The sequence below is a fragment of the Martes martes genome, assembly GCF_963455335.1.
Source record: "Martes martes genome assembly, chromosome: 16".
Lineage (NCBI taxonomy): Eukaryota > Metazoa > Chordata > Mammalia > Carnivora > Mustelidae > Martes > Martes martes.
Genome location: NC_137904.1, coordinates 59,172,796 through 59,197,220, shown reverse-complemented (window position 1 = coordinate 59,197,220; position 24,425 = coordinate 59,172,796). Strand labels below are relative to the sequence as shown.

At 48.5% G+C, this 24,425-nt stretch overlaps 2 protein-coding genes across 3 annotated transcripts; one reads left to right on the top strand and one right to left on the bottom strand.

The window, feature by feature from the left end:
• Positions 1–2,408: 2,408 nt before the first annotated feature.
• On the bottom strand, positions 2,409–18,053 carry KCTD2 (potassium channel tetramerization domain containing 2). 2 transcript variants are annotated; one of them, XM_080826013.1, is made up of 6 exons: positions 17,714–18,053; positions 16,039–16,147; positions 13,740–13,831; positions 8,392–8,487; positions 6,008–6,133; positions 2,409–5,277 (listed from the first exon to the last, which is right to left on the bottom strand). In XM_080826013.1, the coding sequence occupies exons 1-6, from the start codon at positions 18,050–18,052 to the stop codon at positions 5,248–5,250; spliced, it is 792 nt and encodes a 263-aa protein (XP_080682139.1). In that variant the 5' UTR covers position 18,053; the 3' UTR covers positions 2,409–5,247. The 2 variants fall into 2 exon arrangements, with proteins under 2 accessions (XP_080682139.1, XP_080682140.1); XM_080826014.1 differs by having other exon boundaries at positions 2,409–5,174.
• A 232-nt stretch (positions 18,054–18,285) lies between these two features.
• Positions 18,286–22,861, top strand: ATP5PD (ATP synthase peripheral stalk subunit d). Its single transcript, XM_080825829.1, has 6 exons — positions 18,286–18,374; positions 20,021–20,151; positions 20,618–20,714; positions 21,629–21,700; positions 22,468–22,530; positions 22,661–22,861. The coding sequence occupies exons 2-6, from the start codon at positions 20,030–20,032 to the stop codon at positions 22,790–22,792; spliced, it is 486 nt and encodes a 161-aa protein (XP_080681955.1). The 5' UTR covers positions 18,286–18,374; positions 20,021–20,029; the 3' UTR covers positions 22,793–22,861.
• Positions 22,862–24,425: the final 1,564 nt, after the last annotated feature.

Below are 24,425 nucleotides of genomic sequence, written 5' to 3'. Positions count from 1 at the left end.
TTTGACTTGGGGAAGGTAAACCTGCAGGAGGTAATAGCCACAAAAGAAAGCCCACAAGGGCAAAAGCTACAGCTTGCAAAGGCAAGAACTAGAATTAGTTAGATTGAGTTAAATTTCCACCGTAACATTTCATGGGAAACAATGATTTTTTTTTTTTAAAGATTTTATTTATATATTTGACAGAGAGACCACAAGCAGGCAGAGAGGCAGGCAGAGAGAGAGAGAGGAGGAAGCAGGCTCCCCGCCAAGCAGAGAGCCGCATGCGGGACTCGATCCCAGGACCCTGAGATCACGACCCGAGCCGAAGGCAGAGGCTCAACCCACCGAGCCACCCAGGTGCCCCGGGAAACAATGATTTAAAAAAAATTTTTTTTTAAAGATTTTACTTATTTATTTGACAGGGAGAGAGAGAGCAATCACAGCAGGCAGGCAGAGAGAGAGGAGGAAGCAGGCTCCTTGGTGAGCAGAGAGCCCGATGGAGGGCTCGATCCCAGGACTCTGAGATCATGACCTGAGCCAAAGGCAGAGGCTTAAGTCACTGAGCCACCCAGGCGCCCCAACAATGATTTTTTAAAAAAGATTTTATTTATTTATTTGACAGACTGAGATCACAAGTAAGCAGAGAGGCAGTCAGAGAGGGAGAGGAGGAAGCAGGCTCCCTGCTGAGCGGAGAGCCCAATGCAGGGCTCGATCCCAGAACCCTGGGATCATGACCTAAGCCGAAGGCAGAGGCTTAACCCACTGAGCCGCCCAGGCGCCCCAGAAACAATGATCTTAATAAAAATATTTTAAAGTAAAAAATGAAAATAAAAATATTAAACAGAGAAACAATTGCACTGTATAGAAAGATCATCAGGGAACTAAACTGGGTTAATGGAGTTGTAGAAGTCCTCTCTAAGGGAAAGCTTTACTGATGAAAATCTGTGTGGTGTGATTCTTATTACAAATTTAGCTCTGGGCCATCACCTGGGCTTTATGACTGAGTAGGATTCAGCCACAGACAAACCATCTATTGCAAATGCTAATGCTGTATGGAGCGTCCCGCCAGCCCTGACTGGAGAATTACGATGCAGAACTCCAGGGTTTTGAAAAATATCCATGGCTTCCTTGGTTGATAACTCTTCTCCTTTTGAGATCAGGTACCTAACCATGGGACACCAAGTGACCATGTGGCCTGGCCTGCCGATCATGAACTAGGTGTCTGTCGTCTAACCCACCACGCCAGTTTGAGTCGTTAATCTGGCCGAGAATAGGTGTCACGGTCTCTCAGATGTGGGAACACTGAGCGTTGACACTGTTTCACATTGGGGAGAGGGCAAGGTCACCGTTGCGTAGAGTGGCTGTATCGTGTCGTGTAGAGACATAGAGTCGTTCTTACTGTTTTCGGTTCGTGTACGCGTCGAAGCACGTGGGTGGGTGCCGAGCTGCCGGAGGCGCCAGAGCTGGGCTGTTCACCTCGCAGCCCACCACCCCTCGGGACTCTCCCCGTGCCCCTGGGGCTGGGAAGCTGCCAAGCACAATTCGCCTTTACCAGCTCCTTCCGGGACAGGTTCACCCACGGGGGATGTGAGAGGGAGGGAGCCTGCCAGGCTGGAGGCAAAAAGGAAGGGACGTGCCCTTTCCTGTTACCAGAGGAACCACAGCAGCACAGCTTCGCTCTGGCGGCGACAGCCGGTCCCAGCAGCGTGGTCGGAGAACCAGCCTCCCCGAGCCCCCCTGAGAGGGCGGCATCTCCTCCGCGGGAAGAGAGCCCCTCCGGCAAGCCTCTACGTTGTAACAGCCCCAAGTTCCTCCCTTTGCTCCCCTGCCCTGGGAGCAGTAACCGTGTCCGGCCGTCACTAGGTCTGTGACACCTTCAGTGTCGCTCGGGCTCTTTCCTCCTCTTACCACGTGTTAACAACTGCTGTGGTCTGTCTTCCACCGGACCCTGGGCCGATACAAACACATGCCCTGTCTGCTACCTTTGTGCCTACGTGTCTCCCCAACCGTAAGCACCCTATGGGAGGGGACGATCTAATGCCTTCTGAGGGTCCCACAGCCTGCCTGTTGTCTCAAATGACCGATACTTAGCCCGCTGGTTACCTGTCTCCCCCCACATTCATTCCTCCTCCTCTACCGTGCAGAGAAAATCGGGGCCCGGCCCCTTATGCTTCCGGGAAGGCTTCTTTCCCCTTCAAAATGGTCTCATACTCTTCCCCCTCCCAGCTCGCTGGTGGGTAGCCCATCTGTCCCCACCTCTGATTCTCCCTCTCTCCTGGTCCTGAGGAGGAAGAAGGCCCAACACCCCCTCAGGCGGCTTCAGCAGCAAGAGAAATGAGGACTTTGTAAGAGGCCCTGGTAGTCAAATTCATCTCCTGAAAACAGCTTGAGGATCATCAGTAGTGACGGGAAACCAAGAAGATGCAAAGTTTGTTTCATGTCTTTATTGACAAAAAAAAAAAGGTCACAGCATTTCAGACTTTATTCAAATACACAAACAGTAACAAACGGCACCCACAAGTGACAGGCATGGTCCCTAACCTCTGGGTCAAAGGCCATGCTGGAGGGTGTGGGTGTCCTCTCGACTCCCCCCCCCCCCCAGCATCTCTGTCCCTTCCTCCCCTACACCTCGCTGACACCCCTGAGACCAGTTAAGACTGCAGAAACGAAGTCGCTCTAGAGGAGGCTGGGCCACGCCGCACTGCCAAGAAGAAAGCAGGTTCTGAGGGAAAGACAGAAGCGCGCGATGATGGCGTCTCCTGGGAGAAGCCAGGCTGCTTCGTGAGCTGGTCCTGGGCACAGAAGGAAGAAGGAAGACACTCCCCACCCGGCAGCCCTGGGCAGCTGGAGAGCGTGTGGGTCACTGGCCATGTGACACCCCCAAACCGATGGCCAGACCTCTCTCCAAAGTCATCAGCCGGACTCTCCCAGGAGGGGGGACGAAGGCTTTCAGGAAAAAATACTGACTCAGTTCATAAAGGGCGGGGGGGGGGGAATACTTTTCCAGAAACCTGAAGAAATGAATCATCCTCAGCTTCAGGAGTACTGGAACAACTGTCATTAGGCTGCCATGAGGAGGGGATCCTCACGAAAGCCAGCCCTGCAGGAGCGCGGAAATGTCACTGCTGTGGGTTTCTCCGCTGAGGACGGCGCTCAGCAGTCTTTCCGCAGGATCCACTGTGGGACTCTGAGAAGAGAAATGGTCGTTTCTGTCGGGCTTGCTCTCCTCTGCCTTCTGGTCCACCTGGCTTCACCCTTCGAGCGGGCTTGGGAGCATGGGCCGACCACCAGGGAAATGCCCTGGGAAAGCAAATCTGACTGGGCTCCAGGCCCCAAATGAAGCTGCTTTCCCTCGTTTGAGTCAAATTTTACTCTTTTGAATTGGCCAAAGAGTGCCTCTTCCAAAGTCCTCTGTCCTATTCTGGTCAGAGCAGCTTTTCCTTGACACATTCAAATCTTGTTGTTGTTTTTTTTTTTTCTCCCGAAAGATGACAGGATATCTGCGACCTTTTTGAAAGGTGACTGCTTTTACTGTAGGTAGAAGTTCCTGTAACATTTTCTAGCTGTAGAAATCGTGGGCACGGGCCAGAGTTCTGAGGTGCCGCCGTCCACAAGCACGCTCCCGTATCAGCAGACACCCCTGGGCACACATTTCTATCCTGCTCTATACACAGATAAGGTCAAAGCGACAATCCTGAAGAAGACTTACGCCATCTGCACATGGGCACATGTCACAAGCTCAAAAGATATTTGGCACAGCCTGTAAGTCACTTCCAAAAATCGCAGCCCCAGACCCACCTAAGAAGCAGCTGAGCCGTGGAGGGGACAGAACCTCAGCTGTGGAGGAAGCCAGGAGGGACTGGCAGGAGGTGGCCGTTACAGATGGAGTGTCCCATGGCACCTTCCCCTTCTCCGGGCCATCTGCCATGCCAGGAAAGTCATCTAGGGAAAAACTAGGGATTCTCTGGCCCTTTGCATTCAATGACTGCTCACCAAGACGATCCAGCTACGAGCTCTGTGGTCCCAGCACGAAGGAGGGCTTTCCTCCCCTCCTCGGTCAAACAAGCATTTGATTCTCCATGACCTGGATCTCTGAAGAAAGAAGTGATGCTAACGGGTGGGGTCGGAGATGTGGGGGGCGGGGGGTCCTTGGACTGCCCAGCAAACACACACACTCCACCCGGGATGATGTGGGGGCATGGACACGCCTGCCAGGCATGGTCAGAAATCAAGAAGAGACACAAATAAATACTAAATGTTCAGTCAAGGCATTTCCAAGAGACAATCACAGAAGAAATAACACTTTTGGATACTACAATGTGACACATTTGGCAACTTTCAAAGAAATGCTGTCCCCATCCCAAGCCATCAGAGGATCCCAAGTCCCTTTTATCTTCGGTCCAGTTTCAGAAGTCAGAGAAGGTAGATGGGCCAACGGAGGGTGCGTGAAGGCTGCAGACCAGCTACCTGACGGCTCCCAGCTGTCTGTGCAACAGAATGCGGGACGCCACCTGCCTCAGACCTCCTCTTGGGATGAAAGCAAGCTACCGGAGAGTCTGGGCTGCTAGAGGCAAATGAGGCGGGGATGGACATGGTGGCAGCTAAGTGCCCCGAACCCAGAGCAGCGATCCCTGACCTCCGCCCATAACCAAGGACACCCCATCACCCGCTTCCTCAAAGGGGTTTTGTTCACAGGAACGGTGGTGGGGGGGGGGGGATTCTGGCAACGCCATCCTTTAACCAAAACCTAAACTCAACTTGACAAACTGAAGCTACAGTCCTTGGCATTTGCTGCCTTAGTCTAGGGTGCACAGGAGGGGAAAGATAGTGTTACAAAGCGGCTTCCAACGCGGCACTCGGGCGAAAACACGGCACAGCTCAGGGGCAATCCTCCTTCATTTGCCGCGGCTTCCCGGAAGTACGGGCATGTACAAGGAGCCAGGCCTTCCTCTTCCCTTCCCCCAGGTGCCCAGAGGGCTCCAACTGGGAACCCGGCCCAGCTGTGGTTCTCAAGACTCATCACGACACTGGCTAAGAAAACAAAAGCAGGTTTCTGAAAAGGTATTCTGCAGCCGGGAGTCGCGTCTGTCTTCAGGTTCCTGTGGGAGGGGGCAGGGGTTCCTTTGGTTTTGACCAGAACACTTCTCCACTGGGGGGCCAGGCTCAGCTTTGCTTTGCAGCAGCTCGGTTGGTTACTGTACAGGAGCAAGATTTAACGTCACAAGGTGCTCTGCCGGGTTGCTCTCCTGATGGTTAAGGATCTGGAATTTACATCCGAGATCCTCTCTCCTGAAGAATCTGCAAGTGGAAGATGGGGGAGAGGCCTGAGGCTTGGACTCTGGAGCAGACTTGCTTTGAGGCTGAGGCTGCTAAGCAGACTGCTGAGGGAAAAGGGACCCGCGGCTGTTTTCTGCTGGACCCCTGCGAGCAGCACGACAATCCCTGTTAAACCAGGAGGCAAGGTAGGGCTGCAGCCCCGACCCCCTTGAAGCACTTCAGTTGTAAAAGCTTTGCTCAACACCGTGGGACCCCGAGGGCTGCTGATGCTAAAGGAAATGGTTCAGATGCACCATGGGCTGCTGACTTAGGAGAGTGTGTGAGGTCACTGCACAATTTCCCAGTGACTAAAGGTGAGGAGGTCACAGAGGTAACCAAATACCTCTACTCTTGAGGCAGCAAAAAGGAGAGAACAGTTTCAAAGAATAAACACAAAACATTTTCCAATTTTGAGTTTCAGAATTCTCATGTTGTTGTAATCAGTGGCAATAAGATTTTTTTCACTGATTGGACAGAGGGCATGTGAGTCCACCCTATTTCAGTACCCGTTTCCTGACTAAAACCCTCAGCCACTGCTCCATAAACCCTGATTTAAATTATAACAGTCAAAAACCAAAATGAAGGCAAAATGCAAAGCCAGCTTCAGAAGGAAAGGGAAGAAACCCCAAGCAATAACTGGTTCAGGCAAAGCCCCCTAAGGGGCTGGGAACAAATGAGTCATAGACAAAATTCTGGCGACACCGTTTCTTACCTTTGCCTTTTCACTGGGCTCTATGACAATGCCATTGGTAGAATTATTTAGTTCTCTGGAGACGACACAGAGGAATTCTGCCTGATCCTCATTTCCGTAGTTATAGGAAGAGCCGATGCTGATGAGCTGATAGAACAAGAATATGGCGAACAGTCACCTTCAGGAACCAAAGCGCCACCCGCATGCAACCCTCCTCCTGACCCAACTGTGTAGTTTTGCCTCTCGTGGACGATCCTTTCTGGGACCATCCAGGCTCGAGGGCACATCTGGATCTCAGTTACTCACCAGCGCATCCTCAATAAGCCTTCCCTAGAGAAGAAAAGTATGGGCGCTGCCTCTGTCTCCCCACCCAAGCACTGGAAACAATCCCAAAGGCAGCAACTAGGATTACCACGATCATACTCCTTCTAGCAAACACTGAGGTGAAAGAGAATGCTTGTGTGAATGAGAATGGACACTTGCTTCAGCCAAACGCCTACACAGAGCTGGCTCATCTTCAGGCAGAAGTCCTAGACTGCAGACTGGTACTCAGAAGGCTCTGGAAAGCACTGAGTGAATCACTGAAGAGTTACCATAAGCCATATGCTGCTGGGACCTTTAACCTTCTTAGCTAATTGAATTCAGGATTTAATTCTAAATAGACAACACACACGCTCAGGGAAAAACGAAGCCAAAGGGTAAGGTCATCTGGGCAAGCATGTAGGGCCTCACGTCAGAAGAACATGACTGATTGGCTCTATGAATGGGCTTTAACTTCCTCATCCATATAATAGAGTTCGTACAAGCATGCCTTGTCTGCCCCCCAAACATTAACAAGATGAGAAAAAGATTCACAATTATTCACCGGTTTCATAAAAATACTTAAAAGGGCACCAGGGTGGCTCAGGTGGTTAAGCATCTGCTTTCTGCTCAGGTCATGATCCCAGGGTCCCCGGACTGAGTCCCAAATCGGGCTCCCTGCTCGGTGGGGCTTCTCCCTCTGCCCTCACCCTGCCCTTGTGCTCTCTCTCAAATAAACGTAAAAAAAAAAGAAAAAGAAAAAGAATTGTAAAAAGAAAAAAAAAAGACTACTTATTTTTATTATTATTTTTTTAATAATATTCTTTGCTGGGGCACCTGGGTGGCTCAGTCATTAAGCATCTGCCTGCTGCTCAGGTCATGATCCCAGAGTCCGGGGATCAAGCCCCGCAGTGGGCTCCCCACTCAGAGGAAAGCCTACTTTTCCCTCTCTACTCCCCCTGCTTGTATTCCCTCTCTTGCTGCCTCTCTCTCTCAGTCAAATAAATAAAAATCTAAAAAAACAAAAACAAAAAACAAAACATTCTTTGCTTAAAACTTATTCCAGGGAGGGGGTGTCTGGTTGGCTCAGCAGGAGAAGCATGCTACTCTTGAGTTCGGGGTCCTGAGTTCCAGCCCCATGTTGGGCACAGAGATTACTTAAAAAGAGAATCTTGAAAAAGAAAAAAACACATAGCAGGGAAAATACTTGTGGGGTGGAAGTATGGCAACATCTTGCAGCCCCCACCTGGCTAAGAATCAGGCGGACATACACAGGCAGAATGGACTCAGCAGTGCGGGCAAGCGTGAGGAAGGATCCTGCGTTAGCTCTGAAGGCAGAGACACCCGTATATCTGATCTACAACACAGTGCTCTTAGCAGCCCAGCAGCTAGTTGAGAAGGTGAGTTGAAGTGTGACCCTTCAACTGACTCTTCCAAAGTCTGCATAAAAACAGGCCTGATCCACACAAAACGGTAACAGGATTATTCTGTTCGCGCCCAGCCTCCCTGTGGCGAAGGCAACAGATGAGCTGAACAATTCTGCCATCTAATGGAGGAAATAGTACAACGCTGACTGTGTGGCTTTGTCTGGATACTTCCTCCACCAAACAAAGCTAAAGGAACAGAAGTGCACAGACTGATGGGGAACGGCGAAGCCACACTTCTCACCACACCTGACTCACATCACACCGGCTCATGCTCTTCGGAATGGATTACATACACGTCTGGAACGATACCATTCTCACCCCGGGGGAGGAAAGGAAGGGCTATCACTGAATCCTAGCCTTCTTTTCGTAGTTATTCTATAATACATCAACTGAGCACTTAAGAAAAAAACCCAGAGAGGCACTTTCAGGCCTAAGCGAGCTGGCTGGCTCCCTCCCTAAGCAAGCACAATCAAACTGAAACTTGGATGTGAAGTTGGGAGACATGATACTACTCTCAAGTCTCCCAACTCATCCGGTATGTCTGAGCACATCATCCACACCCAGTGGCTCTTTCCTACGTTTCTGAACAGGTTCCCACCTGGCCCAACCGACCCCTGAGGTTAGGAGCTGCCTATGGCTGGTGACGGTCTGAGGCATGTGGCCTCCTGGGAAACATACCTGTTCAAATTTCCACCCATCGGACATAGTGGAGACCATCTGCGTAAGCTCCTCCTCCTGGCATTGCAGGACTCTGTACACGTGCTTCACGGGGCCCTGCGACAACAACAGACTTTGAAGAACAATCTCGAGGACACGACAGTTTGCAGCTGCCCTGGTGTGGCTCTTCCCAAAACTGACCACTGAAAAGGAGCTTGCTTGGACATTTTTTCTGGACAGCCCCACATGAGCCCCTCTGACAGGCAGCAATGTCGTTTTTCAATAAAAATTTATCCAAGGAAATAAAGAAAAAAAAGGCCCAAGGCTATGGAATCAGCGGGTCCAATAATTCTGAAGTTCAGAGAAATGAGTTATGTGCTTAGATTTCATCCATTTCCCGGAGTAGAAAATAGAGTAAAATCACTTCGGACAAGAAAGTCACCTCATCATCTTAATTGGTTCATATCTGACATACATACTGAAAATGCAGACCATTTTGGTTTATTCAGAGTGAAATCTTATTATGGAAATGATATATTAAACAGGATCCCAGGATATACCAATGTTTAAAACACTTACCCTCCGCTGATGGTGCCTGAGAGTGAAAGTGTTTCAGAGTTAAATGGTAGCGCTCCCGTTACAGAAGTATATACTAAAAAATGGGTATTTGGTCTTTGTTCCTGGCTCCTAGCACAGACCTCCTAAAACCTTGGAATTTCCTGAGGGATGAAAGTATCTTTTTTGTGCTAATGACTGGTTCCCAGAAAGACCAAGCACCATTAGAAGGTTAGGATGTCCAGTCCTACTTGCCAACCTCTGACCTTGGTGGGAGGGAGAGGGGCTGAAGACTGAATTTGATTACCAAGACCAATGATTTAATCTAATTAGTCATGTGTACGTAATGAAACATCCTTAAAAACCCTCGAACACTGGGGTTCAGGGAGCTTCCAAGCTGGCAACCATAAGCAGGTGCTGGCCAAGTGGTACATCCCAACTCCACAGGCACAAAGGCTCCTGCGCTCGGACGCCGTCCCATGTCTCTCTCCATCTGGCTGTTCTCTGTCTCCTAGAGATAAGCTGTAATAGTAAGTAGGGCATCTTCCTGGGTTCTAGGAGTTGTTCTAGTAAATTACTGAACCAAAAGGGGAATGTCATGGGAACCCTTCTATGTGTATCCGTGATGGACAGAAGTGCAGGAAGCATGGGGACCTGGGATGTGGCACTGGCGTCTGAAGTGGGGGGCTGAGCCCTGAAACCTGTAGAAGTAGTTACCACACACTAGTTAGTGTCAGGATAGGACGAACTGCTGGCCACCCAGTTGGTGTCAGATTCAGACAGAAGTCACTTGCTAGCCCACTCAACTCTGGAACAGAAGTTAGAACCAGAATCGAAAAGGCGAGATGCCCCAAAGTAGCGGCACTAAGGCCCCTACGCTTTATCCACAGGAGAACCCCTCCTTTAGGACTTGGGCTGTGAGCTTTAGGAGCCAAAGTCAGGGGGCGCCTGGGTGGCTCAGTCAGTTAAGCATCTGCCTTTGGCTCAGGTCCTGGGATCAAGCCCCATGTCGGGTTCTCTGCTCAGTGGGGAGTCTGCTTCTCTCTCTCACTCTCCCTCTGTTCTGTGTGTGTCTCTCTTTCAAATCAATCAATATTTTAAAAAAAAGCCAAAGTCAGGTGAGGGCAAGGGTTGCCGCAGGGAGGCGTGCTCCCCAGATGAAAGCTCCTGTTCACAGAAGCACGACTGGAGGCGCACGGGAAGACTCGGCGTTTGTCAATTTCGGACCATTCAGTGTTGGGTCCAACAGCTGCACATCCACTGCCCATCCCGAAGGACATGACGCATTCGTTAGAGCACAAACAGCAACGGAAGCTCAGAACAATGATGCTCCGTCACGGAGGGATTGGTTATATTCGCGGGATTTCAAGAAAATATGGATGGTGGGGGTGGGGGGAGGTGCGCCTGTGTTGCTGAATGGGTTAAGCCTCTGCCTTCTGCTCAGGTCATGATCTCAGGGTCCTGGGATCCATTCCCACATCGGGCTCTCTGCTCAGCAGAGGGCCTGCTTCCCCCTGCCCCCACCCCGCCTGCCTCTCTGCCTACATGTGATCTCTGTCAAATAAATAAATAACTAAAATCTTAAAAATAAAGAAAGAAAGAAAGAAAGAAAGAAAGAAAAAAAGAAAATAAGGACGGTTTCCTTAAAAATAACGGAAATTTGGCTTTGGTGCGTTTTCAAAAGGATGACTGGGCTTCAGTTCTCTGGAAAATTTGTTTGGAAGAACCGGCTGCTGGGGAAATACTGGCTCAACAGAAGCAGCTCCGGACTAGGGAGTGCTCCAAGCCCAGAGTGGCTTCCCCCTCTGCTCCTTTCTTCTGCGGGGACACTGGTGTGTCTTGCCTGAGTCAGGCGGTGCTTGTTGGGATGGAGGCAGCGCCAGCGCCCGGGCTGGTCTGCCAACAGTGCTGAGCGCTTTCTTTCATGGTCTCCCCTTCTGGACCGAATGTAACTATTGTTACACGAGGCACCAAGAAAAACATTCCCTCCACATAAAATGTAGAGCGAGTCTCGGGAAGATTTCAATGATCTCTGAGCACACATTTTGGAAACAACCAAGTGTTTTATGTTCTAAAACTCAGAGTATCACGAAAGATCTACGATACTAGCCCCAACTATCAAAGCCCGAGGTATTTAAGATGTTACCTCTTTATTTTTCTCTTCCAAAGTAAACCACAGGTGTTCTCAAATGCACTAAGATTAATGACCTAACAAAAAATGTCACAGACCTCTTTATTTTTCTCTTCCAAAGTAAACCACAGGTGTTCTCAAATGCACTAAGATTAATGACCTAACAAAAAAAATAGGGACACCTATACCTTGGGCTCTGCCTGAATCCCGGTCATGTGTGTCTCCCTGAAATAGAGACAAGTTAGGGGCGCCTGGCTGGCTCAGTGGGAGGAGCATGTGGCTCTTGATCTTGGGGTTGTGAGTTCCAGCCCCATGATGGGTGTACAGATTACTTAAAAATAAAATCTTAAGGGGCGCCTGGGTGGCTCAGTGGGTTAAAGCCTCTGCCTTTGGCTCAGGTCATGATCTTACCGTCCTGGGATTGAGCCCCCCATCAGGCTCTCTGCTTGGCAGGGAGCCTGCTTCCCCCTCTCTCTCTGCCTGCCTCTCTGCCTGCTTGTGATCTCTGTCCGTCAAGTAAATAAATAAAATCTTAAAATAAATAAATAAATAAAATCTTAAGAAAAAAATCGTCAAGTTAAAGGAGATAACGTGTTTGAAGGGACAGCCACAAAAATACACACATGGCCAATTTTGCCTTAGAGCTGTGATACATGCAAAAGAGGGTGTTTTTGAACAACATCAAATCCACTGCTCAGAGTTTCACTAAATAAAAAGGACAGATGGAAAGATCAATTAGCATCAAAAAGCCCTTGCCATCCCTAGAACAAAAAAGCTTCCAACTGGGTCTATATCCACAAGCCTTCAGAACCTAGAGGACTAATTAACTTAATCGCTGTCATCAAACAAATCTTACAATGCTCTCAAGGACTTAGCTAATGGCAAAGAACTGAGAACATTCAGGGTTGAATGGCTTCAAATTACATAATTCATGGTACCATCAAAATTTACACTAAGCAATCAAAAGTTTTTTCGGAATGTGGAAAATTGAGGACAAAGCTAGGTTTCCAGAACGTCTTATTAAGTATCTACAATAGAGAAAGATGCCACGTACATTATAATCTGAGATTTGGGGCAATGAGATTTGGGGCCACTAGATATTTCATACGGTAAATCTCAAACCAATTATGAATTCATTTTTGAACATTAGAAAGGTTTTCAGACATTGGCCAGAAGGAAGAAAACCAAGTAAGCTCTTCTTTCCACCTTTGTAAACTACTACAGACAAAGTGAAGAAAGGTCATTTTTTGTCATAGATGTCAGTTCCCCCATCAGATAACTCCATTTAGAACCAGAAACAAAACAAAAAAAAAAAAACAAAAAAAAACCCCAGAAAATTTGGATATATGAAGTCTAAGATAGAACACAGAGAGGAACAATTTTTTTACTTTTTGTTTCGTTCTGACTTTTGAAAAGAAACATTGCCTTCTGAATCACGGGAAAATTCTACACTGCAATAGACTGGATCTCAGGAAAGCATCCATCACTGGGAGCTGATGGGATAAGAGGCAACTCAGGCTACAAGACAGATGGTCACAGTGGAGTCCAATGCTGCCCTCTGTCACTACAGCTGTACCTTCTTAAAATAGAGCCTATACAGGAAAGGGAACGTCTGTTTTCCCCAATAGACTTCAAGCTTCTAGAGGGCACAGACCCTCTCCCAGGAGCCAGAGAATCTCAAGGGCCTAAAAGATGCCACTGTGGCCACTTATGACATGTGATGGGTGACATGGTGTGAAATAAGCGGCGTGTGCCTTACTGTCTTCTCAAACTGGTGGCAAATTGTGTGGGTTTTGTTGTTGTTGTTATTCTGTCTACTGAGTTAATATAAAAACCCAGGCTTCGTAATTAACAGGAAAGCCTGAGATTATTTCCTGGGAAGCATTATTCACAAGCAGCTCCTAAAGTCTAGAGCGGGAGACTGGTTTCACGTGGCTATCGGGAGCTGAATGGGACGTGATCACACTTTTAAAAAGGCTGGTCCTAATAGTGGCCAACAGGTGGAAGCAAGAGCTTGCTGGGCCCTTATGTGGAGGGAGACAGATACTCTGCCTTCGAGAACAAGGTAAGGGACCTCAAGTGCCGTGGACTTGCTGCCAAATGGTGAGCAGCCACAACCGCTCGGTCTCTTAAAGGGACAGGGAGGCTGTTTTGTTTTGTTATGTCTTCTTCTGTTTCCTTGTTCTGAACAAGCCCGGCGGCAAATGCGCTGTCTGTCTGGTGCATGGACTGTGTTCCACACGGACCTCCAGCTTTAAGGGGAGCGGTAGCTCTTGCCTGACAGCACATGACCCTTTTCAAATCCCACCGAGACACAGCAACAAAGAGCCATGGAGACCTTTTCCCTTTAAGAGTTCAAAATCCGTGGGGTGCCTGGATGGCTCACTTGGTGGAGCTGTGACTCTTGATCTTGGGGTTCTGAGTTTGAGCCCCATGCTGGGTGAAGAGATTAAAAATAAAATCTTATTTAAAAAAAAAAAAGGGGTGCCTGGGTGCCTCAGTTGGTTGAGCGACTGCCTCTAGCTCAGGTCATGATCCTGGAGTCGGGGGATCGAGCCCCACACTCCCTGCTCAGTGGGGAGTCTGCCTCTCCCTCTGACCTTCCCCCTCTCATACTTTCACTCTCTCAAATTAATAAATAAATAAAATCTGGAAAAAAAAAAAAGAGTTCAAAACCCATTACCTGAGAAGTTCTGTTCTCATTGTCCCGTATCCGTTCCTTAACCAGCCGCACAAGAGATGCAATGTTGTAAAACTCCGCTTCTTCCAGGACACCTAGGCCAAGGACCAAACTATAGTTAGAGATGTGTGTGCATTCCCCAGAAAACAGCAAAAGCTGAAGTTTGCATGCTTGCTAAGAACTGCATTTTTCTTTTTCTCTCTTTTTTTAAAAAGAGTTATTTATTTATTTATTTGATACAGAGAGAGAGATCACAAGTAGGCAGAGAGGCAGGAAGAGACAGGGGGTAAGCAGGCTCCCCACTGAGTGGAGAGCCTGATGCAGGGCTCGATCCTGGGACCCTGAGACCATGACCCAAGCCAAAGGCAGAGGCTTAACCCACTGAGCCACCCAGGTGCCCCAAGAACTGCTTTTCTCAAATGGAAGCCTGGTCTCTCTCCTTCAGGCTGAGAAACGTTTCTTTGCTGTTTAGGGTGTACCCATTTCCTCTCCCCAAAGTGAGTGAGTCAAGCTCTGGGTCTGCTCTGTTCATTCTGTTTCACCCCTGCAGTTTCCCACTTGGCACCCTCCTCGACTCTCCCTGCACCTGCCCATTAGCTGCAGGACACCTTTCCCATATGTCACTTATTTCCTGGAACTGGTCACATTGGAGAACTCCTGAGCTTGCAATGCTTACCCAGTCTGTCCTAAAAATGACCAGGGGTGAGTGTGTATAAATTAATGGGGACTAGATTTAATAGGATGCTTATTATTTGAACATAAAAGGCAGTTACTGAAAGAATGCCATGCTAAATAAAATCAAAGGCCTTGGACAGGACAACCAAGTGGGATGTGTGAGCTGGTATCAGACAAAAACACTTGCTATAAAAAACATTATTGGAGCAACTGATAAAATTCGAATATAAGCTGTAGATAGAAATATTTATCAATATTAAATTTCCTGGACTCAATAACTATACTGTACCCTTGTTCTTGGGAAATACAGGTGAAAAATTAATGGATGAATCTGTGATTTAGTCTAAATAGTTCAGAAGTAAAAACTGTGGTGGGGAAGGGAGGAAGGACAGGAGCGGGGAGAGAGAATGGATAACACAAGCATGACCAAAAAAAATGCTAAAAAATTGATAATCTGGGAGTTCTCTGTGCTGTTCTGGCCCTTTCCTCTAAGTTTGAAAATATTTCAATAGAAAACAATTTTTTTAAAGACTTCAGAAAAGATGCTGAAGACTCCTCTTTTCAAAAAACGAGATTATCCGTGAGGTAGTGATTATTAAAGCTGGATGGTGGGTGCACGGAATTTATTGTAGTATTCCCATTATTTCTGCATGCTTCTGAAATGTTAAAGAAAGAAAGAACGAGCACACGAGTCCTCTTTTTACTGGTTGAAACCGATGTGTTTTGCGGCCGCTTCATTAACTAGCATGGCCATTACAGCTTTCTTACTCAGAGCTAAAGCTTCTAGGTCAGGGTGCCCTGGACTTAGGGACAGGCCCCAATCTTCTACTGAATGCCTTTGGTGAGACCACGGCAAGCCTTTTAGAAAGATGTCTAGACCCACTTAACAGTCCAGATGCCCTACAAACCAAAAAGATGAGGCAACCGATGATACACCTGACAACGGACTGGAGAACGAATTAGGTCAGCTGCAAAAATTTACAAGGAAGCATGAGACCAGTCTTAAAAGAAATGAGGCCAAGCCTTTATTATGTTTTATAGCTGCAAGTAAAATTGAAAAAAATAAATAATTAATGTCAGAGATGTGATGCTCCGGGCTACGGACCTTCACTGCTTACAAGCACATAAGTAAAAGTAAAAAGGGATCCTGACAATTCTGCAGGTTTGGAGAATGCTCCTGAAGCTATCTTAAAACTGAGCTATCTCTTTTCCTTCTCATTAAGGAGGCTGAACAGAGCCCAGTGGGGACCCCTTAAGCAAGACCTCCTCCGATAAGACTAGGCAACTGCTCACTTCCATAAACCTTTACTACACCTGCACATGAACTTGATGAAAATCTCCAAAAAAAATATTCAAATTTGGGAGCGCCTGGGTGGCTCAGTCATTCAGCGTCTGCCTTTGGCTCAGGTCAGGATCCCGGAGTCCTGGGATCAAGCCCCTGCATCGGGTTCCCTGCTCAGAGGAAAGCCTGCTTCTCCCTCTCCCACTCCCCCTGCTTGTGTTCCTTCTCTCACTTTGTCTCTGTCAAATAAAATAAAAATCTTAAAAAAAAAAATTCAAATCTGTGAAACAGCTTTAAAGATAGAGCCCAAATTTTGAAAATGCCCAGTTCAAACGTTGTTCTTACCTTCTTCTGCCAGCTCCTTCGTAATGATGAGTTTCCCATGGCGGAGGTAGTTTAGGATAGGACCAAAGTAAGTGGGATCTCTGTCAATCAGATAGGCCCCTGTCTCGTCCTGCCAACCAAACACAAAGGTATCACTCTGGAGATTTCAGACTAAGTCCGGCAGGGTTTCAGCCTCTCTGTTACAATTCTTTAGTGAGAAGGCAAGTGTTGCTAGATGTTGCTTATCACAAACTACTGGCAAGAAGGCTAGCTTTATGTATCTTTTACTGAGATCATTTCAGGTGGGGTGTTACAGATGCTTAGTCCCATCATCCAGGCGTTTACTTGAACTTCTGAAATCTTTACTGGGACACAATTACCACCATTCTTCTATGGGATATCTGTTATAAAGTAAGGGGAAGAAAATGCCATAGTTTGATTATTAAATCTCTGCTTGAGATGGACATTCTGACTGCTCTACTGCCCCCAAATCACATTCCTAATTCTAAGAAAACCTCTGTATAGTTGGCAATACTCCTGAGCTCAAGGCCAACATCAGTGGGAGTCTGCATTGCCAGCTGTAACTCACACACCCCAGTTCTGTGCCCGGAGGAAGCTTGGCACTGCCGGGACTTGGCGCTGAGCAGCTTTAATCCTACTCATCTTTACAGTAAAAGGAACAAGAAGAAACTGGCTTCTATTGCAAAAAGAGAGATTTAGGGTAGATAAAAATAATTCCTTTACAAGCAAAGGTTTTGGAATTTCTTTAAAGTTAGGACAGGACAGGTTTCTATCGATCTGAGATTAGAGGAGAGGGAGATGGTGAATAAATAAAAAAGCCAATCTTTACCCAAACCTAACTCTATTTCAATGTAACTGGTTGAGTGCTATCTGGAAGGTGGGGTAAGCTATGGTCAACGCCTTACTAAACGATCAATGTGTAAAGTTGATAAACAACACTTCAAACTGGAAATGGGTTGGAAGTGTCTCGTCACCTCTCAACTTTTGGTTAGGAGCCATGCATCTTGCTCAACATCATTCTTCAGTTTGCATTTTCCGATGGCCTTAACCAGTCGGCTTAGGTTTGCACTGGCAACTGGTAATCTCTTTCCAAGGCATGTGTCTGAGCTCTAACATGCTCCTAGAACAGTGACTGTTACCAGATGCGAGCTCAGGGCCCAGGACCACAGCAAAGAAGTGTGCTATCACGAGAAGCACTTCCTGCAGCTGTCAGACCCAGGCTTTCACCCAACTTGGCAGAAGGGTCCAAGAGGAAGTCTGAGAAAGCTACAAAGATGCCTTCGCTCACCCTGACCCAGTTCTGGACGCATCTGGCACAGGCAGTGAGGGGCTGACGAGGAGCCAAGGGAAAACTCATGCAGATCCGAGGGGCTGGTTATGAGAGGCACAGAGAGGAATACGGAGAAGGGGTGTGGAGTGGGTTCTCGTGGGTGCGGGTGGGCACTGTGCGGGCAATGAGTCGCTGAGAGCGAAGGGCGGGGTCAGAGAGAAAGCCGGAGTGCGACTGAGCATGGGGGAGAATAGCCCCCCGGGCCAGCCTGGCGGGGGAGGGGTTAGGAGGGGGTTCCGGCCCGAAAAGCCCGCCTATGGGGAGCGTGTCGCAGGAATCTGGGGACGAGCTAGGAGGCACGAAGGGGGTTCGATGGCCGGGGGCGCGCCCGAGGGCGGGGCGCACCTTGTCCGAGTCCAGCTCCGGGTCCTCCTGGCAGCAGAGGCGACACAGGAAAGACTTGGGCTCCCGGCCTAGGGTCTGTCTGGTGGTCACGAAGTAGGTGCCGCCCACGTTCAGTCGGACCCAGCGGGCCGCACCGCCGCCCCCTGCCCGCTCTGGCGGTCCGGGACCCGGCTCCAGCGGCGGCGCGGCAGCGGCGGGCGGACGGCCGTGCCCCCGGGGCGTGGGGCCGACGGGGCGAGGGCTGGGGGGCCCTCGGCCCGGGCCGCCCCCATCGCCCAGCCCGCTCCCGCCACCCCCTCCCAGCCCCGCCATCGCCGGGTCCAGCTGCAGCTCCGCCATCTTGGGCTGCCGCCGCCGCCGCTGCCCGCGCGCTGCCGGGCCGGCCCATCTCTCGGCAGGGAGAGCCGGGCCGGCCCATCGGCGGGGGTGGGGCCGGGGGAGAGGGACGGGAGCGCCCCCAACCAGCGCCCGGGGACCCGTGAGGGGGAGGCGCTGCACCCGCCCTCGGAGGCGGGACTTCCGGAACCAGCCTCCATTTCTACGGGCTGCCCTGCGAAGCAAGGCCCGCCCCTTCGGCTTTGGGGTTGGCTCAGAGAGGCTTTCCGGTGATCCAGTTCCGTTCCTTGCTGCCGTGGACTCTGGGCAGCCGGGGTCGGTGAAGGTGAGTGGGGTTTGGGGACGCAGGGCCCGATGCCGGCGGATTGCCCTGTTTTGCCCCCTCCAGATCTCGTGGCGACCCTTGTCGCACCCCTGACGAGGAGGCCGGGCCTTGTGGTTGGCCTGCTGGTGTAGCTTCTGCCGCCGCCGCTCTGCTCGGCGCTCCCTTCCTCTCCCCTCCCCCGCGCGAGGTCGCCGGGCTGTGACCCCCGCCGCCTCTGACCGGGGTGCTTCCCCACGCCTCGTCTCGTTCGGTCCGCCCCCAGCGCGGCCGACTTCGGCAGTCCGGTGTGGGGGCTGCGGAAATGTTACCCCGAGATAGTGTTAACTTGTTTAGTGAGGGACACTCAGTCTCATCCTGAGGGTTCCAGCGTTGGAGCGTGTGGAGCGCTCAGAGCTTCTCAAGCGCAGGGTTCGTGTATCCTTCCCACAGATACTCACCGAGCCCCTCCTGTGCGCTGGGGATTGAGCAACATACAAAGGACAAAAATCCCATCATTTAGGAAGCCTCCCTGCACTGGTGCTTGGGAAAGTCTCTGTAAGGGCGTTTATTTCTTTGGTGTCTTTAAAAGTCACCTGCGGGGGTGCCTGGCTGGCTCAGTCGGTGGAACATGGGACTCTTGATCTCTGGGTTGCAAGTTTGAAACCCACGCTGGGTGTTGAGATTACTTAAAGTAAAAGTCACCTGCCCATCACCTCCACTCCTGGAAACAAGCTATTGCTGAGAGGGAAGGAAAGCAAGAGGCAGGTGTTGGACCAGTTCTTTTAAGATCCTGGGGATTCTTGCACCTCCCCTGTGACCCACCCCATAGTTTGCAAAGAAAGGCCTTTGGCATTTCAGTCTTTCTCCTGATGTCTGGCACGGGTCTTGAATGTAGTTTGACTATTTTCCCATTTTCTTAGTTTAAAAAAAATGGCTGTAACCACTTGGCACCTTCTCTCACATTCAAATATATATTGAAAACCTCTGTTAAGGGTATTACTAGAATACATAGGGTACGTGCTAGTGCTGCAGGGGATAGTCAGATCTGAACGGGAAGGTGCAGGTATTACCGGACAGATAGGGAGTGAGTAGAGAGCTCCTTCAGCTTGCTAAGACTAGGGCAGATTGATGTGCACAATTTCACTGGTCTTTTAACAGCCTTCTGAGGGTAAGCAGGGCTGGTATTATCCCCATTTTTGAGGTGAGGAAATTCTGGCCTAGGATCTGCTCTATTTAAGCTTTGTTGAAATGCGTGTATGTATTAAGTTCTGTGCCCTGGAGCATCTGAATAAAACGCATGCAGTCGGAATGGAAATGTATTTAAATGATCGCTTTTATGCAGTGTGTATTAATTTAGCAATATTTCCAAAGGTACATGAAGAGCAGACACTAGAAAACTGGGCTTTTTAAAGATGAGTAGGAGTTGGGGAATAGAGAGGGACAATCTTGGAGGAAATGATGTAGCTATATGCCAGGTTGTTGCATCCCTTGAATTTGAAAAGCTAAACTATCCTTTTTTAGTAATCCTGATTCCTTTAGTTGATAAAGGTACTCCTCAAGCTCTCAGGATGCTGATCTATTTCTTAAAGGTTTGCATGTTTCTAAGGTGCCTTTTAAAGGATTCTCTGTAAAAGCCCTGTTTTGATCTGACCTGTTTTATTTTCCAGGATCTCAAGATGGCTGGGCGAAAACTTGCTCTAAAAACCATTGACTGGGTAGCTTTTGGGGAGATCATACCCCGAAACCAGAAGGCCATTGCTAACTCCCTGAAATCTTGGAATGAGACTCTTACCTCCAAGTCAGTACCATTCTAAGAGGGGCCTGCTTAAATTGCTACTAAATGTGGAAGCAAAACAGTGATTTGGAATTATATACCAATTTCTGATGTTCTTCTGCTACATGGAAATCCACACATAGGGGTGCCTGGGTGGCTCAGTCAGTCAAGCTTCCGACTCTTGGTTTTGGCTTAGGTCATGATTTCATGAGTTCCAGGTCAGGTCCGTGCTCAACAGGGAGTCTGCTTGAGATTCTCTCCCTCTGCTCCTCTCCCTACTGGAAGACGCTCTCTGTAAAATAAATAAATCAATTTTTTTTTTTTTAAAGCATGCATGTTTCCAAATGAAAGTAGTTTTTTGGCATTCTTAAGATCTCCCTCCTAGAGAAAACTATGATGATGACTCTAGGCCATAGGAATAAGGAACGTACTGTGTGAATTTTCTGTTGCTCATAGACCAATTTTAACTTCTGCTTTTCCATGTGAGCAGGTTGGCTACTCTCCCTGAGAAACCCCCTGCTATCGACTGGGCTTACTACAAGGCCAATGTGGCGAAGGCTGGCTTGGTAGATGACTTTGAGAAGAAGGTGAGACTCAGGCAGCTAAAGCACTGGTCTCATAGTGTGGCTTGCGAGTGCGGAGCAGAACAGTAGCTAGTTAGAGATGCAGGATGACAGCATGGAAACAAGGGTGCTGTTAGCAGTCCGAGCCCAAAGGAAGTTCGGGAAAGATGGGTGTAGATATATGGTAAATACGTGCAGAGAATTCAGGGTCTTCACCTAGCAAGTTTCTTATCCAAAGAAACAGTCTAGTATGTTATTAATCAGGGAGGCAGAGGGCTGTGGATTTAAGTGTTTCCATTCCAACACTTCCTCAGTTATTTTTTTAGCCCCTCACCTGTCTCTCTGACATCTTTTCTACCCTTTCACTGTTTCCTTCCTTTCTCTTCTCACTTTTTACTGTGTCTTTTGGCTAAATTTCTCATCTACCTAGCCTCCTCTGACATGTACATGTTAAACCTCAGCATCCACAATTTATTTATTCATTGGACAGATGGCTTTTCAAGGCCTACTCTGCCTGGTATAGTGCTCTGTGCTGGGGCCGTAGGGCCAAGCAGTCTTCTAAGGAGACCCATCTTCGGACACCATTATATAAACGTTACTTCTGCCAATTAGTCCATTAGGGTTTCATTTGAAAGAGAAATCAGTTTCTTCAGAACTACAAGTTTCTCGGAGGCCATTTTTTAGGTCCTCTATTCCGCCTGTCCTTTTCAGATGAAGAAACTGAAATTCATGGTAATAAAGAATTGTCCAGTTAGTGACAGGACTAAGAACCTTTAGCTCCTGTTCTCAGGCTAATACTCTTTCCACTGCAGCACTTCCGATGCATACTGGTTTCCTCTCGGGATGGAGAGTGTGTTTTTATCTGTAAGGATGGGGGTCTTGGAGCCCTTTCTTTGGACTCCCAGGTATATTAATAACAACTGTCCCTGTGTTTGCAGTTCAATGCCCTGAAGATTCCTCTGCCAGAGGATAAATACACTGTTCAGGTGGACGCTGAAGAAAAAGAAGATGTAAGTAGTTGAGACTCTTATTTATTCTAAAATTGTATTTCCTAATGGTTCTGTATTTCCTAGAAGTTAGGTTAAGGTAGAGGGAATTAAGAGGAGCAGTAAAATAAAACTAGAAAATACAAGTAATCTATGACGGCAGTGCTTGAGTAGTTGCCTGGGAATGGGAGGCAGGGGGCTGATAAATTCGTTCATTGTCTTGATGGTGGTGATGGTTTCACAGGTGGATACATATATCAGAACTTCTCCAGTAGCATTTTTTCAGTATTTGCATCTTATTGTAGGCCACTTACACTTCAATGATGCTGTTAAAAACAATTAAGGAGTTAGAATTGGGTAGGGAAATTATCCAAGGTAGTATTCAGAGACCTAACCATTTGCTTGAAAGTCTGAAAGCCAAATGTGGGAAGCCAGGTGGCTCCACCAAAGGGAGGTCTGGCTAGGTGGTCAGGCAGCTTGTCCTGACATTCACTAACCGGCCCCTGTGAAACACAGGCATTTCATAGGTTGTCTAGACAAGTAACTTGCTGAGGAATGACGAACCCTGGTCCTGCTATCATTAGCTAGTTCTCCTTTAGGGGGCTCTTTGTGAATTCAGGAAAAGCTGTCGTTTGCCTCACAAAGCAAGGACTCCCCAGGCATCAGGGCAACCAGGAGTTCTCCATACAGAGTGGGAAAGCAAGGTGGGCTCTGGGACTTCTGTTTTGGGAGCCTCAGGGTCAGGACACTACAACTTGGTTTCAAAACAGAATGTCTCTCTTCTCTTTAAGGTGAAAAGTTGTGCTGAGTTTTTGTCTGTCTCAAAGGCCAGGATTGTGGAATATGAAAAACAGGTAAGGATCAGCCTTGGCCTTTCTCTCCCTCATGGCCACACATCTGTCACCTAGTGGCAGTAACCTACCTTGGCTTCTTTTTTGCATCTCTGTGGCCCCGTTTACCTTAACACAATCGCCCTCTTTCCAGCTGGAGAAGCTAAGGAACATAATCCCGTTTGATCAGATGACCATTGAGGACCTGAATGAAGCCTTCCCAGAAACCAAATTAGACAAGAAGAAGTATCCCTATTGGCCTCACAAGCCAATCGAAAACTTATAAACTTGAGGTGGGGAGAGAGCTCTGGCCCTCCTATTATAAACGCTGGACATTAAAAATAATGGATACGGTGCTGTGTGTCTGCTCCTTTGCAGCTGAGATAATTACGACTCGGAGACGCCACCACTGCAGGTGGACTTTTTGTTAAGATGGAAAGCTGAGCCTGCAGCTGTGGGTTGGTCTAGTTCCTAATGGTTAGGGTGTGTAGGAGCCAGGTAGCCCCCAGGGCTACTGAAATCTTTTTTTTTTTTTTTGTCCCCCAACGATTTTATTTATTTGACAGAGACACAGCGAGAGAGGGAACACAAGCAGGGGGAGTAGGAGAGGGAGAAGCAGGCTCCCTGCTGAGCAAGGAGCTAGAAGTGGGGCTTGATACCAGGACCCTGGGATCATGACCTGAGCGGAAGGCAGACTCTTAAAGACTGAGCCACCCAGGCGCCCCGGGCTGCTGAAATCTTAACAAATCGCAGTAGGGCTAATGACAGTGCATTTCACTGGAATATGTTAAGAGGAATCATCTGATTCCCTTGAACTTCCTCTTTGCTTTCAAACCTTACTGGTTCCTAAGCAGTGCTCCCTTGTACTTGTCCATAAGTCAGTCACAGGGACAGATGGCCCAAATTGCAGATGCGACAGCAGGGCAAGTAGCAAGCAGGGATCTCCTTTTCTGTGCTTCAGTTCCTCAGCAAAAATATGTAAAATGAAATTTTGTCACAGACTTAAAACGGTTACAGCTTTGTATTTGAACACGGAAAATTACTTCAATTCCATCATTTCATTTAAGAAATTCCTGCTCGCGGCGCCTGGGTGGCTCAGTGGATTAAGCTGCTGCCTTCGGCTCAGGTCATGATTCCAGGGTCCTGGGATCGAGTCCCACATTGGGCTCTCTGCTCAGCAGGAAGCCTGCTTTTCTCCCTCTCTCTGCCTTCCTCTCTGCCTACTTGTTTGTGATTGCTGTCTGTCAAATAAATAAATAAAATCTTTAAAAGGAAAAAAACGAAATTCCTGCTGTTGATCCTGGCTAGCAGGACTCCAGAGCAGTGGCAACAAATACAGGGGGTATAAGGTGAGGTGAGGTGCAGGCACCCACCTGGCCCAGTGGGTAGACAGCATGTGACTTTGTATCTCGGGGTCACGAGTTTGAGCCCCACATTGGGTGTAGAGATGACTCAAAAAAAAAAAAAAAAAAAAGACATTAGGGGCGCCTGGGTGGCTCAGTGGGTTAAGCCTCTGCCTTCGGCTCAGGTCATGATCTCAGGGTCCTGGGATCGAGCCCCGCATCGGGCTCTCTGCTCAGTGGGGAGCCTGCTTCCTCTCTCTCCCTGCCTGCCTCTCTGCTTACTTGTGATCTCTGTCAAATAAACAAGTAAAAATCTTAAACCAATAAGGTGAGGCGGTAGAAGGCATTCTATTGCCCTTCAAGTCAGAGGACCTGGTCTGCCTGCCACTTGACTCTCTCTGAGCATTGAATTGCTAGTTTTAGACCACTTGTTCGCTGCCTTAGGACTTGCCTTTTCTCATTCACAAACCTCAGGATTATAATGAGAATGATTATAATGAGATAACCTGGGAAGGTTCTAGGTGAGCAAGTGTTCTAGCAGAGGCATCTGACCTAACAAGGCTTACATCCTGTAGG

Excerpts from the sequence above, each read along its gene's own strand:
- ATP5PD (XM_080825829.1), top strand. The coding sequence starts at position 20,030 with ATGGCTGGGCGAAAACTTGCTCTAAAAACCATTGACTGGGTAGCTTTT. Across the intron at positions 20,152-20,617 it reads AATGAGACTCTTACCTCCAA|GTTGGCTACTCTCCCTGAGA; the intron begins GTCAGTACCATT and ends CCATGTGAGCAG. Across the intron at positions 21,701-22,467 it reads ACGCTGAAGAAAAAGAAGAT|GTGAAAAGTTGTGCTGAGTT; the intron begins GTAAGTAGTTGA and ends CTTCTCTTTAAG.
- KCTD2 (XM_080826013.1), bottom strand. The coding sequence starts at position 18,052 with ATGGCGGAGCTGCAGCTGGACCCGGCGATGGCGGGGCTGGGAGGGGGT. Across the intron at positions 16,148-17,713 it reads CGGAGCTGGACTCGGACAAG|GACGAGACAGGGGCCTATCT; the intron begins GTGCGCCCCGCC and ends TTTGGTTGGCAG. Across the intron at positions 13,832-16,038 it reads GAAGGAGCTGGCAGAAGAAG|GTGTCCTGGAAGAAGCGGAG; the intron begins GTAAGAACAACG and ends TCCTTGGCCTAG.